At 39.3% G+C, this 18992-nt stretch overlaps 1 protein-coding gene across 1 annotated transcript; it reads right to left on the bottom strand.

Moving 5' to 3' along the window:
* Nucleotides 1–1283: 1283 nt before the first annotated feature.
* On the bottom strand, nucleotides 1284–18879 carry EXTL2 (exostosin like glycosyltransferase 2). The gene is made up of 5 exons (XM_007420250.4): nucleotides 18664–18879; nucleotides 16797–16863; nucleotides 8614–9041; nucleotides 6078–6148; nucleotides 1284–3557 (listed from the first exon to the last, which is right to left on the bottom strand). The coding sequence occupies exons 2-5, from the start codon at nucleotides 16799–16801 to the stop codon at nucleotides 3066–3068; spliced, it is 996 nt and encodes a 331-aa protein (XP_007420312.2). The 5' UTR covers nucleotides 16802–16863; nucleotides 18664–18879; the 3' UTR covers nucleotides 1284–3065.
* Nucleotides 18880–18992: the final 113 nt, after the last annotated feature.

Here is an 18992-nt window from a genome sequence, read left to right as displayed (position 1 = left end):
CCATTCATTATGTTCTAATCTAAAATGGGTCAACAGTATTATGTAGGAAAATGTTTCCCTGGATTTAGGAAACAGGCTAAGATTCTCTTCCCCATTTTAAGATTATGCCCAATGCCTATAATGGCTTTAAGACATGTCAAGTTTCACTAAAGTAATCCACTACATTACAGTATCATTTAATTTGTATAAAAAAGTGGTGCTGAGGCTCAAGTATCTAAATAAGCCCCATCCTTATAAGGCAAACAAACTCTGCTCTTTAATTCGGGTAAAAAGCATTAGCTGCAGTTAATGTTTATTGTATGGATGTATTTCTGGATCTTCTTCTGCAGAATTTAAAACAGAGGTTTATTCACTCTTTCTCTATATATATAATTCAAGGAGTACTGGTTAGACTAGGAAGTTAAAACGTCTTGGAAGAATGCAGTGGTAAACCGCTTCTGTAACATTGCCAAGCAAACCATATGGATGTAGTCACTGGAAGATGAACTGAAGAACCGATGTGGTATAGAGGTTAAAGTAATGAACTAGGGAAACCTGGATTCAGGTTCACCCACAGCCATAGAAACTCAGTAACCTCAGCCTGCTGAGATTGTTGTGAGAAAAAAATGGTGGAGGAAATGCTGTGTTGAACTCCAGGATGAAAGGCAGAACATAAATCGAACAAATAAATAATAACTAAAGTTGGGAGTCTTTATTTTAACATGTACGAACACACACACACCCATACTGAAAATTCCACTAATGTCAGTGGGGGCAGGAAATTCACATGGATATATGCATATCCACCAAGAGTCAAGTTCAACTTGAAAGAGACTTTAACTTTGGGGGCATTTCTAACCAGAAATACAGGTTTGCTTTAGTGAAATAACCCTCCTAAATCACAGATCTGTAGCTAAATGGTATTACATTTCCAGGACCCATAAAGTGTCCTTTAGCTGGGATGACATTATATTAAGACAGAGCCTTGAACAATGTGCTTCAAGTAGTTAGGGAATATTCATTCTAATATTGGGGATAAGGGAATGTGCAGGGGACATACAATGTTTCTTTGGAAATAAATCCCAAATAGGATTTTATTTCCAAGATACTATTTATAATGTAGCTCAATCCTAGATAAAGATTGCAACTCAGTCATTTCTAATCAATCTTCAGAGCTGTAATCTTATGTACATTTAATTCCAGTAGTTGGAATTCATTGGCACACAAGTGTAAAAGAAGGAATTAGTCTACTTTTTGTATAATATAGCTCACTCCAGCCAATAAATAACCATGTAACATTTGTCATTATTACACATCTTTATTAGCGTTTCTGTTAGAAAATAAAGATGAAAAAACAAACAATATGACTATAAAAGAGGAAAAATGCACAACTCTTGGGGGAAAATACATCAAAAATACAACTGAACTAGGCAGTCACATCTCCAGTTGTCACTGAATTCTAAATTGTAAATATTTTCAACAGATTGAAAATGATTGAGCAGAAGGAAAAGAAATACACAAACTCAGATACAGAATAAACTTAACTGAATGAACAGAAATACAGCATTTTAATATTCAAGGGAGCATAACCCCAATTCCCGAACGAAATACTCGTATTCATTTTCTTTTCTTGAAGGCAGCAATGAGCCACCAGTTTCAGATCATCTATCTACATAAGCCTGAAAAAATGTGCATTCAAATAAAAAAATTGCAATTGAACTCATACTGATTGTAGGCTGAGTAATCTTTGATACAATTTCCTACTTTGCTGCTGTGCCCTCTGTTCTGCTACCTGTGAGCTGCCCCAGATCATTGTTGCAGATGTTGGCTGCAGCTTTTGTACAGTAATCTACGCTTAATCTTTTTGATCCGATCAAAATATTGCACAGATAAAATGTTTTTTTTATAGTGACAAACGTTCAGTTTAAACATGTTGGATATTAAAATATGGATTGAATAGCTTTGGATGGGGGGGCTAAAGCAAGCAAAAAAAGAACATGCGTTATATAGGATCTCTGGATCTCAGACCTGGCTTCCATGGAATGTAATGTAGTTGGAAACACAATTGCTGCTCTTAAATATACAGAAGTAGTAGTTTACAGAGAAGACAGCAACTTGAAATGTTAGGAGCTTTCCCTCTTGCTTTCAAGTGTCTTGCATTATGATTTCCATGGAAAAGATTCCCAACCTTGCAATTTCCTTTACTGACTTTTACTGATAGGCAAGAAGTTAAAACTGGTATGTTGTCTCAGAGATGCTCAGAGAGCATTTCAGATTGAAGCACATACATATTACAAGTTGTATCAGCTCAGAAACATTTTATCATTATGTCAGAGTCAGAAAACAGTGCAAGCTATTTGAGGTCTTGGCTTAAGACATAAAGTAGCACTGTCTCAAAATACAAAAAACTTTTAAAATCAAGAGATTTGTGGAAGGAAAGGGCAAACTTTCAATATGTCCCAAGATCAAGAGAATACATTTGTGTCAAATATTTCACTGTTTGTTTTTTAAAAATTATTATTTAGCTGTGGGAGGGCAGAAAATAATGTTATTGCAAATGTTCTCAAATCAGAAAATTATTCCACAGAAAATATGTCATTTCATATTTCTATGAATAAAACTAATGAATCACTGGATCAGTATCTGACATACAAATCAAGTGTAGCCTGGTTGTATGTGGAAAACAAAATACTACAATTTTATGGAGAATTCATTATTTTCATCCTTTTACTGATATATCTGAACAGGCTGGCTGAAAATAAAAATGGTTGTGGGCTTACACATTTTGGTTGGAGATATATCTGCAACTTTGATTACATGAATGCACATGGCTTTCTGGGATAATCTGCATTCAAGCGTTTGGGGTTGTCTGAAATGGGGATAAATAGCAAAGCCAACGGAAGAAGCTTTCACATGCTGAGCACAAGAGATGGACTGTTTCACCCAGACATGACATCCCCAAAGAGCTCTTGCAGAAATAAGCTCCAAATAATGTGTACCCTACAGATTTCTTTACATACTTCCCTACTTGGTTTGTTATTTTAATTGCTGAGAAGCATGTTGAAGCATTTACTTGGAGCATATCCTTATACTTTATTCTTGTGATTAGCATAGTTTGGAAAACCAAACTGGGAAATCATAATGTTAGAATATTTTAAAGGCATGTTGCCATAGATACTAACCAATTTATTAAGGCAGTAGGACCTTTGCAGCAAGTGTTCTGCCCGGTGCCACATTCCAGAATAACCACTATTACTTTCTTTTTCTAAATTCCTGATGTCTACTGGCTTCACAAACATGCCTGATGGCTTTCCAGTATGTTTGGCTACCAAGAAATTCATGGCAATGTCATCACAATTTTGAGTCTCATCTATCATGGTGTGCACAGCTTCAGGCTGTTTTTGAAAAAGTTCTAGGTATGCACTGTTGAAGAAGGCTGCTCCTATTAGGATCATTGAATACTGGTCCCCGTTGCCGATGCCAGGACCCTGCAGTTCAAAGCTCCCATAGCTATATATCCCTGCAGGGCTGGGTATGTGCTTTCTGGGAACAAATCCAACTATCTGATCCGGAAATTGCTGTAAGACAAGAAAGTCGTCATAATATTGCTATTCGGTGCCTTGTTGAAAATGATCACAATTGCAAAGGATTATGACACAATAACAAAAAAATATATCAAAAAGAATCTTTTACGAGGTGTTCCCCACGATAAGGTTTACTATCACTGCAAACTGAATCACATTCTGCGCCAAGAAATGATAGATACTTAAAAAGTTAAATGTTAAGAGTGGAATTCAGAAACTGCCCTGATTTCTATGTTGGCATGCTTTACGGACTCAGCAGGGTCCAGTTTGCCTGTATACTATATAGCCATTTGTGCATCTTCTGTGCTATATTATGAAAGAACAGGATTCATTTTTTTCTGAAGCTTGTTCCCAGTCTGAGCACTGAAATTCCTTCTAGAAAAATCCAGAGGAGAGTTGGTCTTTTTGGGAACTCCACATCTGCAATATCCCAATTTACATAATAATTCACATATTCAAAATGCACCAAATCCATAATCTAGTCTAATCCTGACAGCTATTTTATAAAGTACCAGTATTATTAATTTCCAAAGAGTGAAATTGAAAAACGTGCCTGAGGGACATAGGGAGACCACAGCAGAGGTAAGATTTGAATTAAGCTCTGCCTGATATTTAGAACAGGTGTTACTATGTTACACCAACTCTCAGATACATGCAGAACTGAAATGCATTCAGTTTGGGGCAGATGCGCAAAAAGTGTCATATAGGCAGTCCTCAGCTTATGACAGCAATTGGGACCGGAATTGCTGTCGCTAAGTGACACAGTTGTAAAGCGTGATGTCACATGAACATGTTGCTTAGCGACAGCAGTCCCAGCAGCTATAGTTAAGTGAGGACCGCACGGGTCATTAAGCAAGGACCTCACATGACTGTGTCTTCTGACTTTCTGCTCGTTTCCCTGTTGACTTTGCTTGGGGGAAGCTGGCAGGGAACATTGGAAATCGTGATCACATGATCAAGGCTTGCTGTGATGTCATAATTGTGAACTGGGCGCCAAGCACCTGGATTGCAACCACATGACTGTGGGGACACTGCGATGGCCAGAGCTATGAGGACTCTTCATAAGTGCCATTCGTTCAGCAGTTGTAACTTTGAATGGTTGCTGAATGAACGGTCATAACCTGAGGACTACCTATAATAATTCCTTCCCAGATAGAAATAAATTCTATCTAAAATAGAATTTATTTTTATCTAAAATAAATATTTGGCTTCCCAGTCCTGTACCCTATATGGTGAACTAGAGGAGGTGGGTGCAGCAGCTTGCTTTTCTTTGCATCCTTTGGACAGCTTGGTCAAAGAATACTTTCCTCCTTTGTGTATCTTATCCTTGGAAGGGTGTGTGTGTGTAGAGAATAAGGAAGATGACCTTGACTGAGACAGGCCAGATCCATTACCAATAGACAAGTGGAAAATCATGGTAGAAGAAATGCAAAAGCATCTCCAGCAGACACCTCCTTAATTCACATAAGGGCAAGGGAGTGGGGAATAAAGCACAATCAGATTCTTTTACTATAGCCAATATCAATAAAAATAGTTTTAGCCTTTCTGTGAAGTTGATTTCTTAGTTTAGTCTACATAGCGGGGCTGACAGTGCGCTTGTTCAGCAAGCTATGTGGTATGGTTTGTATGTTAGGGTTATGCAGTGCTTCAGATTCAAATGGGCTACGTGCACATTGCAGCTGTTTGCAACTCCTCAAGTCAAACACCTCTTTTCCTGGGATCACAGTGCAGCTGCAGAAGGCAGCCATGCAATCCTGGGAAAAGATGCAGTTGCATCAGGGAGGTACATTCCCCCCTACCCCTTAGAATCCAAAGTGTCACACAGCCCTACTGTGCATGTTTTGTTCAAAAACATAAGAGAATTCCGATATATATGGAGAGATTGGCAACTAGCAAAAGTGGGATTGTTGCAGGTTCTACCATTAAGATTAGTAGATTATGGTCCCTGTGACCTTATGAAAATCTGCCATCAGGAGTTCATTAACTCTCTCTCTCTAGGGATGGATCTTCTTGTCTACATAGTCAACAACTACTCATCACCGACAGTGTTTTTTGGAATGTTGTTAGTGTATATGCTGTCTCCTTATTTTCTACTGTATTTTCCTTTTCCCTTCCCAGGCTGGGCAATTAGAAGACAGGGTGGCTGTTCTACTGGTACAGTGGAAACCTATCTCCTGCACCACATAATAAACATATAGAACCGATCTCTCTGTTAAATCTTTGAATGTGTAGTTTGGCTTTCAGTATGCTAGTTAAATCTGAGTTTCAAAATACAGCTGAATTCTTTTTGTGTCTAACACATACCTAGCAGACATACAATCTGTTAGAAGACCTTGGCACTTTTGGAAATCACCAATTTTAGGAAAAGTGCTCCACAACTATTTGTGTATGCTGTGTTCTTTGGCACTAATTTCTAAGTAGGCATGCATAGAAGACCTTTGAGGACCACTACATAGCTCAAAATACTTTTTGTACCAAATAAAGTAAGTATGCAAAGCAGAATGCAAACATTACCTGCCAAATGGAGAAAGTGAAAACTAGGTCGTAGGCACTAACTAGGGTATCATCATCCATCATCAAAACAGCTGAATGGAGAAAAATGCATTTTAATGAGTGCATGCATTTACTGAGCAAAATACTTACAACCGATTGAACAATGTTCACTGTAACTGGAAAGCCCTGTTCTTTAGCAGGATCTTGCCAACGTCAAGAGAACCCCAAATTATGATGTGAGCAGCTGAATTGTTTAGTTCTCTTGTCCTCAAAAGTGAACAATAATTAGTGAAAAAGCCTCTGGATCTCATTATACCAAGAATCATAGAAAACGTTTATGTTTCATTCTCTGCTGCATGATCTCAGCTTTTATATTCAAAGTGGATTCTACTTTGTTCAATAGGGCTTAACTCTGTAGTAAGAATGTTTAAGATTCCACACGTAGGCTGGGTTCATACATTGCTGTAACCAATATTTTTACCATACTCTACTGAATATACCACATTTAGAAGGGTTCAGAAAACACAACAACCCTTAAGCCATGATTTGCAAACCTAATGTCTGGGTTCCCCCAACACACTAAACCACAAAGCAAGCAAAACACATTTTTGGGCTTAGCGTGTTGTGAGAATCCAATCTCAACAATGTATAGCAGGTGATAGTGGGGGTCATAAAAATGGCAGACCAACTCTGTAACCTGCTTGAGCTACAAAGGGCAGAATTACAGTCCTGGTTGAGAGACATTAGCATCAAATTAACTGAGAGAAAAGAAAAAGTGGCTGGAAGCAAGTGTAACAGATGGTTAGAAGTAGTGCTGGCAACCATTGTGGAGGAAGGAGAAAAAAATAGAAGGGGTGCATGGAGTGAAAGTGAGAACAAGTAATTGCTAAAACTGTGGAGGGAGGGAGGGAGAGAGGGAGGGAGGGAGGGAGGAGAAGGAGGAAATAGGACTTTAGATTACTGCCATGTGAGCCCTATATTTCTTTAACAGACTTCCACTGAATGCCGCAATACAGGTAGTCCTCAGGTTAAGAACACCTGGTTTATGGATGACCCATAGTTAAGAATGGAGCCTATTGTAGCAAAATTTGAGTTAAATACACAATGATTTAGTTAAATATGCAATGGTTTGAGTTCATTACACAATACTATGTATACACTATTATACAATAATACTGTTCTGGCTTACATACAAATTTGACTTAAGGACAGACCTTGGGAATGGAACTTATTCTTAAACTGGGGACTACCTATACTCATGTCCCAGGCACCAGAGAAATATTCTGGAAAGCAAACAACCAGGGACGTTGACTCAAGGCAGAACATCACTGTAGCTTTCAAACCATCAAGAAAGAAGAATAAAGTTCATATATATTGGACCAAATAATGATAAAAGTTCATCATTATTTGGTCCAAATTCCTGAGGTGATGTGAATAATAATAATAATAATAATAATAATAATAATAATAATATCATCATCATCATCATCATCATCATCATCATCACCATCAGTCAATTGCAAAAGGCAGCTTTACTTGGAACAGCTTATATCCTGCGATGACACCTTTAACACCATCAAACAACAACAACTGCCTATTCCAGGTCCTTGGGAAGGACTTGGTAGGTAGATAAAAGTGCCAAATCTAGTCTAATCTATGTGACCAACAATAATAGTAATAATATGCCACCCAACTTCCAGGGATTCTGGGTGGTTTACAAATTGTTAAAAACATTTACAAACAAGGAAATAACACAACACAAAACAAAAGGAGCAAAGTTAGCAGAGATAACAAACCCAGAGGGAACAAAGACCAAAAAGAAAACAGGGCTTCAATCACTCTTGTTCAAGACCTGGTGAACAGCCACGTCTTCAGGGCTCTTCAATATACCAGTAGGGTGGGGACCATTTGAATCTTGGGGGGAATCTCATTATATGTAATTATATGTAATTATATTTTGTATATAAGATACTGGGTAGATTTATACATTATTTATACGTTAATGTGATTTGTTCAGTTTTGGCTTAGTCTCATGAGCGAATCCATGGTATACTGAATAAAAAACCCAGAGTTGAGTTCACTGAGCACACAGAGCATGCTAAACCTAAATCAGAGTATTCAAACCACAATAAGTGGGCTGATAATACAAACGAAACCATAACAAATAAACCTAGATTATGCTTTAACATAATGTGAATTCATGTCCATATGAAAGTTTGATCATATTGAGCTATGATGGTTTATTCACCCATGAAAGTCACTGCATGATGTTGTTGTAGTTATTAAATAATCAATTATGCAATGTATGAATTATTCATTAATAACCCCTTTGTTGTATTATAAGCAGTAATGATTATTGATGGGGAAGTGGAATGAGAGAGTAAGAGATGTATTATGTTTTAATTGGGGGGTATTCATATTTTTATTGTTTTTATTGTCATGGTTTTTAATTGTAAGCTGCCCAGAGTCACCCTCTGAGGGAGATGGGCAGCATATAAATTTAAAAATAAATAAATAAATAAATAAATAAATAAATAAAAATAAAGAGAGTAATTACCTTTTGTTTCCAGCTCTGGGAAAACCTGAAGTCTATTCCTCATGTGATTTACTGTTTGTACTTTGAAGATGACTGGGATAGGATGAGGTCCCAAGGTATTCCATATTTCTTCAGGTGCTTTCTCCCCAATGTTATTCCACACAACTATCACTTTGTGTAAATGAGGGATGGCTTGATAATGATTTAAAAGCTTCAAGAGTAAGTCTGTTCTATTGTATGTCTGCATAATAAGAGTAAACGAATCCGAAGCAAACTGGCTTTGGGATTTTCTTTCCCTTCGCAGAGCGAGCATTTTATCTTCCTTAATATTAGGCAGTAAAGCTGTTAATGCACCTGCCACCAGAAGCAGCAAAAAGATCACTATAGAAGAGAAGTGAAGTAGCCGGATACCCATAATTCTTCCAGGTAGCTTGCAGGTATGGTAAAACCTTAAGTGTTCAAAATAAAGTAAGAGGTGAAAATTAGTCAATCATTCATGATCGTATAATGCTATATACCAAATTAACACTAACACAAAGGCTAAGCAGGTTTTTCTAAGTTGGTTGCTTGAAATTTAGAAAATGAAGGCAAATGCAGGAAATCCCATCTTGTCATATCCAAAGTATAGCCTAATAACACTTGGGCTATGCCCTAACAATTATACAATTCCTCAAGCGTGTAGAAGAACAGGCCTACAGATGATTGTCCTCTGGAGTCAACAGCTTGAGTTGGAATAATTAATAAAGACCTGCTCCAGTTGGACTTCATGATATTAATTGTGCTTGTAGATGACCTCTGGCACACTTGGGATGGATCTTTTGGTGGCTTACTGATACCCAATGATCATGGCATCCTTCTGGGCCAGCTGAGGAGGTTGGGACTGAGGGGCATGGTACTTCAGAGGTTCTCCTCCTTCCTCCAAGGCTGTTTCCAGGCAGGGTTGGTAGGAGGAAGAGATCTAGCCCTCAGCCTCTGCTTTATGCAGTGCTATAGGGCTTGACTCTCTCCCTGCTTCTATTTAACATCCACATGAAGCCGCTGGGAAAAGTAATCTGTCAGCACAGGGTTAAGTATCATCAGCATGTTGATGCTAGTTTTACATTTCTGCCCCAGGACTTCCAAGCGATGCCATCAAGGTTCTTTCCCAGTGCCTGGAGGATGGGAAAAAGAGGGTTCAACTCAGTCCTAACAACACTGAGTAGCTATGGGTTTTAGGCCCCCCAGATCTGGAGATCTTCCACTTTTAACTCTGGCTAGCTTTCACCCAGAAAGAATTGATATGCAATCTTGGAGTCCTCCTGGATTCACAGCTCATGCAAAGAGGTGGCAGCCTTGGCAAGGATGGCTTTTGCACAAATACAATCTTTTATGCTTGCACGCTTTCCATAAATATAGATACAGATACTGTATATAGCTGCCCAGAATTATTTGTTGATGGGTGCCCATATACATTTGATAAGTAAGTAAGTGTCAGGCCCAGCCCAAGAACAACGATGAAACAGTCCAGTCAAGTTCAGTTCCTTGATTTGCTTACACCGTATAGACAGAATCTTGCCAAACTAAATCTATACTACAGCAACTAGTGGATATACCCTGTGAGATTCTAAGGAGTGGCTATCCTGAATCTCTTTCTCTTCTCACGCTCCCCCTGCGGACTATGCTGCCTCTTGCCTCCTCCCCCCTCCTGGAATGCACCCCCTCCTTCCTGATAGCCTTGATCTCCCACATCACTCTCCTCCTCATAGATACATTCCATCGCAGTCAGTAAATAAAGTCAGAAGAAAATGCAACATACTAATCAAAGACAAAATGCCAATCTTCTACATAAATAATCAAGAGGACTAGCCAAACAAGAGGCTCCAAAGTCAGCCAATCAAAAGCTCCAACAATATAGTATTTTTAATTCACTTCTCACATTTGAGCACATATTGGTCTAGAATAGTTAACTACTCATTAAGACCCAGGTTCCTGGCAATGGCTTTTCCACCAAGGTAACTCTAGCCTAGTCTGATGATCTGCATACTGTGTGCAGTAATAAACTATAAGCCAAGGATACACCAATCTGCACATTTATTTATTAAATATGTACTGCACCTTTCCGCTTATACAGTAAAAATGGCTTACAATAATTTGAATGAAAATATAAAAACTAGAACATGGCATTAAAATCAACTAATACTTTTAAGGATTTGTGAAAGAAATGTGTCCTTGCTGTTTCCTAAATATTCAGAGAGTAAGAGCATGCCATAGCCTGGGAACCTCAGAGAAGGCCCTCTCTTATATATCAAGTGTATACACTTATGGCAGTGGCATATATTCAAAAGTCCCTCTGTTACTGGTCTATGTAATCAGTCAGGTTCATAGTAGGAGAGGTGTTCACTCTTAACCCTAAGCTGTTAAGCAGTCAACATCAACACCTTAAATTGTGCCCAGTAGGCAATGGGCAGAAGTGCAGATTTTTCAATACAGGCAGCACATGATCCCCGAACCTTGCATTTTGCATCCATTTTAATTTCCAGACCCTTTTCAAGTGCATTGCAGTAGTCATGACAGATTGTAACCAAAGCATGGACAATTATCACCAGCAGCTCAGAAAGAGTTATTATTAATGCATCAGTTGTACTTATGTAAACACACTCCTGACCATAACCATCACTTATTAATCTAATTACTGGGGATGAAAAAGGGAGTACTCCCTAACAGTGGACAAGCTCCTTCTATGAGAGCACAGCTCACCTAAATAGACTTTGCTTCAATCCCCAGTTCTAGTTTTCTCCTTATGAACAATATCTCCTTCTTGCCTGGATTTAATTTCAGCTTAGTTTCTCTCATCAAACTCATCATCAAGATCAGACAATGCTCAAAATAGGGATTGCACTGAGCAGTTGTCTCCCAGCATCACCTTCTGGATATGGCCTGACAGAAGGACTGGATTGGACCTTAAGGCCCAACTCTACCAGACAGCTCAGAAGGATACCATGGTCTATGGTATCAAAAGCTGCCAAGAAGTCATTAGGAACTAATAGAATTACATTCTCTCCATCTAGTTTACAGCATAAATCACCCACACACAAAGGTGATCAAAGCTGTCTCAGTATCATATCCTAGATATAACCCTCATGGAAATGGGTTCAAATGTATCTGGAACTGCAAGGGCACATTTCTCAAAAACTGAATATTTAAGATTAGCCTGAAACAAATCGATCTTGTGAGTTGAGAGGGACATTTTAACGATCATTTCTTTTAAGCAGATGGGAACATATTCCATGCAAAAGACGGCATAAATTATATCCCTTATCTTTGTGGCCACCCCTATCCTGAATAGTCTAATCATCTAGGAGGGTCAAGAGTCAAGCAAACAGAGATTGGTCTTGTTTCTCCACATAATCTGTCCATGTCCTCAAAATCCACAAGCTGAAAACAATCTATATGAATAGGATGAGTAGTTGCCCAAATTATCTTTCTATCACTTGCCCTAACATTGGATTCCAAGTTGAAGAAATCTGAGCAACTTTGTTTGCAAAGAATTTTCATCAGCCTATACCAAATCTTGGGTTGCTCTGGTTCTCCTCTTCCAACATCTTGGAGGAGATGCCACATAATCCAGAAAAGCATTAATGCTCTATCCTATGAACTGCAATGGAGCCAGATGCTCTCTTTGTTGTGTTTACTGACATGGAGTAGAATATCAAATGGTCCTTAAAAAGGATCCCTCTACTGTAATTGCTGGAGTTTGGTAATTCTAACAATTATGTGTTCAGTTTTATCCACCTTGAGTGTTCCTTCATTTGTCCTCTCCTACATCAATCCTTCAAGGTAGGTCAGATCATGGAACAGACAACGCAAGGACTACTGAAACTCTAAACTCATAGTATAGGGTATAAAAACAGAATCTTAAAAACCTGCCAAGTATCCCTCTGCTTTCTTTTATACAAAACAGAATCTGGCTGGATTATTCTGAGTTTCCTTTCCACGCTTTCTTCTCTCCCAGGACTGAGTTGTCATTTACTTAACAGATCTTGCATTCCTTCCTCAAGGTTACCTCTGTACTCCTCTACACCCTATCTGTTTCATTGTGCTCAGTTCCCTGATAAACCAAGGTGCTGGATGAGCTCTGCTAAAGAAAAGAAGATGCTTAAAAATGATAATGTCAACTTCCTGTACCCTGAATCAGTTCCACAGATCAGCCAGGGCAGCAAACGTTATTGCAGACAGAGGCAAGAAATTCCCCAAGCACAGTCAACAAACTATCCAGATCTGTCAGGAGCTTGAATCAGACCATTTTAAGCGTTTAGTCCTGCAGTCTAGAACTGACCAAAGATTACCTGCTTAGGATTTGGGGGCTACCACATAATTTATTCCTACCACCATATTCCTGGCATGGTTTTGAAAAGGTGGATCACTAAATCAAGGAAAATGGATATAGATGCTGGAAGGACACTGTATTATTTGTGTGGGCAAAGCCTTATGTTCATCATCCATGTATAGGTTCTAAAGATTGGATCCCAGTCCCTTTGTAAGAGTAAGTAATACATTCAGTCTATTATTTCAGAACAGGCATTTTGGATATCAGTGAGGAAATAAGACAAAACTGGCAAAGTGCCATTCATTACAATTCTAGAAAAACAAGTCTGTGGCACACAGTACTTTATTAACACATACACTTTATGTCCTAAACCATTTGGGTTACTTCATCAAGGAGAGCTATTCAATTAAGATATGAGAATTTAATTTAAATAGCTTACTGATGAAGACCCAAGGTGATTCAAGAGTATATAATGGGTGCATATGAATTAACAGATACATAATTCTTTCATCTGAACAAATATGTGCTGAGCGAGGATTAGCAGAATGCTATTTTCAGAACAGGAGCCAGTTACATAAAATTCTATGCAAAAAGATTTATGTGAAGATACACTGCAACATTTGGGGGGGATGTATATTTAATTTTAAAATATTATAATGTGTTATAATAGTGACAGTGACATGCAGAAGGGTTCAAGAGCTCACTTCAAATCAAAGCAGAGTTTTCAAAGAAAAACTAGGAGAAGAAAGAGACCTAGATTCAAATCCTCACTTTGCTATGATGCTCATTTGGTGACTTTTAAATGAGATAAATTTGGTATATAAATTTGATAAATGAAGCCCAATGAATGAAAAAGCAAGAACTCCAGAAAACAACAAGCCAAGGAAATAGGCTGAGGATAGGACAGTTAAAGAGACAATAATCAGAGAAATGAAAAGCTAAACCAGAAAGAAAATGGAGAGAAGATGCATGTGTTCATAAGCAGAGATAGGCAAAACTTTTGAGTTGGGAACCATTTGGGATTCTGAGAGCAACTGGTGGGAGTTCTTACAAAATGGCTGCCATGGTGAACTGGTCACAAAACATCCATTCAGAGAAGGTGAACTGATTTTTACCATCACAGTGGATTCCTTATTGTGGCTAAAGGCATTCTTGCAACTATGTTTAACAGTAGAAGCTGGTGATCTGCACAATGCCAGCTTCTGTACTAGAAACTTCTTTTTTTGCTTTTATGAATGTAATAGAAAGGGAAGGGAAGGGAAGGGAAGGGAAGGGAAGGGAAGGGAAGGGAAGGGAAGGGAGGAAGGAAGGAAGGAAGGAAGGAAGGAAGGAAGGAAGGAAGGAAGGAAGGAAGGAAGGAAGGAAGGAAGGAAGGAAACAAGCCCAAAGTTATCAAAAAGAAAACAAAAGAAACCTAGAAAGAAAGGAACAAAGACATACAAGGCATATATTCATGGATAGCTACATGTATGTGTGTGTGTGTATGAAAATTCTACACAAACATTTCAATAAATGGTAGCTATATTTCATTATAATAATCCATAGCTAACCTATGTTAGTAGGTAATTCATCTGTATGTTGCTAAAAACATCTCCACAAACCATTGAGTAGCTGTTTATCTTTCCAATGCTGAATAGTAAGTCTTTTAGTTGTAAGTAAGGCATAGACAATCCACTTTCTTTGTCCAAATGTCAACTTCCATGCAATAGGAATATAATTCAGAAGAATATGAACATTTGAGATATTAAATCTTGTCTCACAATTGAGTTTATATATGTAATAACTTCCTCCCCAAAAATAACAATTATAAGACACTGGATCAAGCCTTTTCTCTACAAGCACAATGGAGTTCCTAAATGAGATGTTCTGTTTTTTTTTTTTTTTAAGTAAGACATAATCTAAGATCTATTGAAGAATTTGGTATTCAAGTTAACACCTCTCTTCATTGTCTGTGCAAAACAGGAAACTATAATTCTTCATTGCATATCAAATTGAAACATTGCCATTACTGTCAGGAGTGCTGGAGGGTAAATACCGCAAAATCCCATATAATAAAAGGCTTTGTCCTTGTAAGGTGGGAACAGTGAATCGGGATCACCATACAGGCCTTAATCAATAATGGTGCCATGGGTATCTTCACTGAATCCTCCATTGCACCCAAATATGCTCTGCTCACTTAGCCCGTTCAACCTCCTGTTAGGTTGAGACTTTTGATGGTCAGCTCTTGTACTCAGGATCTGTCACAGAGGACACAGAACCTCTACAGATCACCATCAACAATCCTCAGGAATCCATGCAACTTTATTTAGCCTTCCCATTAAATTTTCAATAACCTTGGGCATGGACTAGCTACAGATTCACAATCTGCATATTTATTGGGACTAGATTAGTTGTGTTCAAGAGTCTTTAGTCTAGGGGGGAGCTGAGATTTACTACTGAATCCAGGTATGACGTTTGACAATTAGGACCAATAATAACAAAGAATAAGGCTCATAACACTGCAGTACTATAGGACAATACAGGTAGTCCTTGAGTTATGACCATTAGTTCAGCAACTGTTCAAAATTATGACAGTGCTGAAAAAATGGACTTACAACTGGTCCCTGAAGTTACAGCCACTGCAGCACCCCCGTGGTCATGTGATCATGATCTGGGCCCTTGGCAACCCATTTGCACTTACAACTGGTAGCCGAGCACCCCACGATCACGTGATCGCCATTTGCAACCTTCCCTGCCGGCTTCCCACAAGCAAAGTCAATGGGGAAACTGGCAGGGGAGGTTGCAAGTCACTCCGGTAAATCTCCCCCACCCACCCTGTCCTTTCTTTCCTCGCATGCCTGCACCACACCCTCCTTCCCCCCTTCGCTCATACACATGCATTGCGCCCTCCTTCCCCTTTCCTTGCACGCACCTGTTCCCTCTTTTCCCCTTCGCTCACTTGCATGTACATGCCTTCCTTCCCTCCTTCATTTGCTCAAGGACTCTCCGGGGGCGCTTCTGGCACACACTCTGCAGCTCACGTTGGAAACTACTAGCCATTCATGAGGTTTTAGCCTTCCTCCTGCAAAGCCCCAGAGCCGCAGCGCTGTGTGAAGGGGGTGTGGTGCACGTGTACAAGCGAGTAAAGGGAAAAGGAGGGCGTAGTCTGTGTGCAAGCGAAGGAGGGCACTGGTGTGTGCGAGCAAGTAAAGATATTTATGAAGATAAAATGAAGACAGATATCCATATTAGTCTCTTTGAGCTCTTAGAGAAAAGACAGGAGGTAAATCTAATAAATACATTTAAAATAAATATGTACCATCTACTAAAACAGTTGTTCAATTTTGAGATGTTTAAAGTGTTGCTGGATTAGGAGCAAGGGACACCCAGGGACACCCAGTTCTAATCCTCCCTAAGGCATGAAAGCTGGCTGGGTAACTTTGGTCTAGTCACTCTTTCTCAGCCCTAGGCTGGGAAGTCTAAAAACATCTACCTACCAATCTGCACTAGACCAGCATGGTAGATTATGGTCCATAATTTTCAGTGAAGAGGTTATGCAGTGGATTGATTCTGACTGGCAATATATATATATATATATATATATATATATATATAGAGAGAGAGAGAGAGAGAGAGAGAGAGAGAGAGAGAGAGAGAGAGAGAGATGACTGACTATATATCCATATCTATATCTATATCTATATCTATATCTATATAAATGATGTATACATTGTGGTTTAGCAATTCAGTCAAAATACCTCTATACAGCAAGCCAAGTAGCAGTAACATTTCTAAATATTTAAATGTTGACAACACCACGTTTTTCTTCTAGGCATTAGAAACACAAATAATGTTTTAATTTCTGAAAAGCAGATATGCAAAGCAATCCAACAGAGGAATCTATTTGGTCTGAGCTTACCTCATTCCCACAAAGGAAGTTTTCTTGTTTGTTTGTCAGGGTTTTCCCTTTGGGATAAACTTTAGTTCTGTTGGAAAATGAAGTGACTCAAAATTAGGCATTGTCACATCGCTTTAGGAGCTATGTCATTCTTCCCCAGTTTGATGCCCTCCAGATGTACTGAGACCTCAGTTCCCTGAATTCCTAACTTGCATATAGGCACAAGATATTATGATCTAGCAAACACATTTGTAGGCGAAACGTTTTCCATTCACATTGTGCCTGTTAGATGCTGTTAATATTTCTACTGTCTATCACTGCAAAGAGAAGAGATCTCACATCTTTGTTTTTATACCTTTCTACCAAAATGTGCAATCTTCTTTACATGGGCAACTTCTACAATGAAAACCTCTGAAGGTAAACTCACTTCCAAACAGACATGCATTTAGTAAACAAAAATAGACAAAATGTGTTTAAACTTCCTACCCTTAATAGGGAGGCCAATATTTCCATGCATCTTTTCATGCATCTTTCTCAACTGAATGTTCTGTCTTGTTCACCAGATGGTTTTATTTTATGCTGACACATTATGTTTAGATTGATGGATTGTATCGGTTTTTATTTTAAGAAGGTTAACTATCATTGGTAGTCTCTCTTGAACAGATAATATTGTTAGGGAGGGTATTGATAGGAACGGGTTCTTTCTTTGCCACTACTTTTCTGTATAATCTTGAAGCAAAGCATCTGTCTTAGGACAAAGGTGTTTACTGAAAAACTCTCCCTAGTTTTCTTGGTACTTCCATCTGTTTAGAGCCATGAATGTGTGTTTAATATTTTTGACTTGCAGTTTCATATTGTACAACTCTGGGAGAAAGACCCAACAATCTCAGTGGGCCACAGTCCCAAATGTGTGTTTACAAAACTTCAGATTACAAGAGTTGTGTGTCAAATGTGACAGCAATACAAAGCTGCAAGGTATAAGGAGCACTATGAACACTGCCTTGAGCTCCTGTACAAAAGGCAGGATATGAATCAATCAAACATATAAATAAATAAATAAATAAGCCAAAATGTGTTTGATGAGTTCTTTTTGAGCAGCTCTCCCCAACTGCTGCACTCTGGGTGTTGGATTTCAACTCCCAGAATTCCCATGTTGAGTCCAATATACGTGGGGAGAATCAGCATGGGGAGGGTTATTTCTGAATAATCATCTATGGGATCCCTTAAAAATTAAGGGTGTTGTAGGTGCAAATGTGAACAAAGATTCTGGTTGCTGCAGCTAAAACAGCATCAAAGCATGGGAGAGGCACACCTCTCTTTTTTAGGGGACTGTCCTATTTTTACACATCTGAAGCAAAGTGTTATCTTATATAGAGATCTAAGTCTGTAAGAAAGCTCTTTGTCAATAATCCCAACTCCTCAGCTGGAGATGGCATTGGGGAGAGGCTTGCACGACAATACCCAGTGATGCTCCTGCAGCTGCCCAGGGGTGATGAGGCTGGCTCTGGACGCCACTGAAATCCGCGTGCCGCCTCCTCCTCCAAATGACGCAAAGTCGAATATACAACTCCTTCTCCTGCCATTATGAAATCTCCGCAATACCCTACAGGTTTATTTTTCTCTTCCCCACGTCATTCGAGCAAACAAACGCAAAACGTAATAGAAAACGACGCACAACGAGTGAGATCAAAACAAGAGATTTAGTAAGCTATTGTTTGACTCAAAGCTCTTTTTTTGAACCCTCCGTTTACTTCTCTTCCCCGACCCCTCCCGCGCCCCTCTGGAACCACAAAATGTTTCTTCTCACGCCCCCCCCCCCCCCCGCAGCGTTTATAACACTGCATCGCTTCTGGACCACGATCACAGCTTCAGATCGTCCCCTGCTTACCCGCAAACAAGGGGGGCCGAGGGCTGAGAGGGAGCTCACATATCAGCAGAAACGATCACCTCGGGAATTAGGAAGCCGGTTTCAAAGGGACCCACTCCGGCTTGCAAACGTCTAGCTCTGCACCGCTCGATTCAATCGCAATTAAAAATACATCCATCGCAACGTGAGAGGAACGCAAAAGGGGCTGGACCCGGTCCCGCAGTCCCTTCCCTTTTTGTCGCCCTGTGCTTCCTGTGGGAGGAGAGCGCTCCTCCTCCAAGCTCCGGCGGTTGCTAATGCGATGGGGCAGGTCGACAATAATCTTGCAAGTATACAATAATGGATTTCCG

Source organism: Python bivittatus, unplaced genomic scaffold (assembly GCF_059951505.1).
Source record: "Python bivittatus isolate LINGU-HERP-01145 unplaced genomic scaffold, Pbiv_v1 ctg000700_np1212, whole genome shotgun sequence".
NCBI classification, from domain to species: domain Eukaryota; kingdom Metazoa; phylum Chordata; class Lepidosauria; order Squamata; family Pythonidae; genus Python; species Python bivittatus.
The sequence above is the reverse complement of the archived record's forward strand: the minus strand, read 5'-3'. Positions and strand labels throughout refer to the sequence as shown.

Coding starts and splice junctions, on each gene's coding strand:
- EXTL2 (XM_007420250.4), bottom strand. Junction 6,149..8,613: donor CCCAGAGCTGGAAACAAAAG/GTAATTACTCTC, acceptor TTCTCCATTCAG/CTGTTTTGATGATGGATGAT. Junction 3,558..6,077: donor TCACTTTCTCCATTTGGCAG/GTAATGTTTGCA, acceptor CTTGTCTTACAG/CAATTTCCGGATCAGATAGT.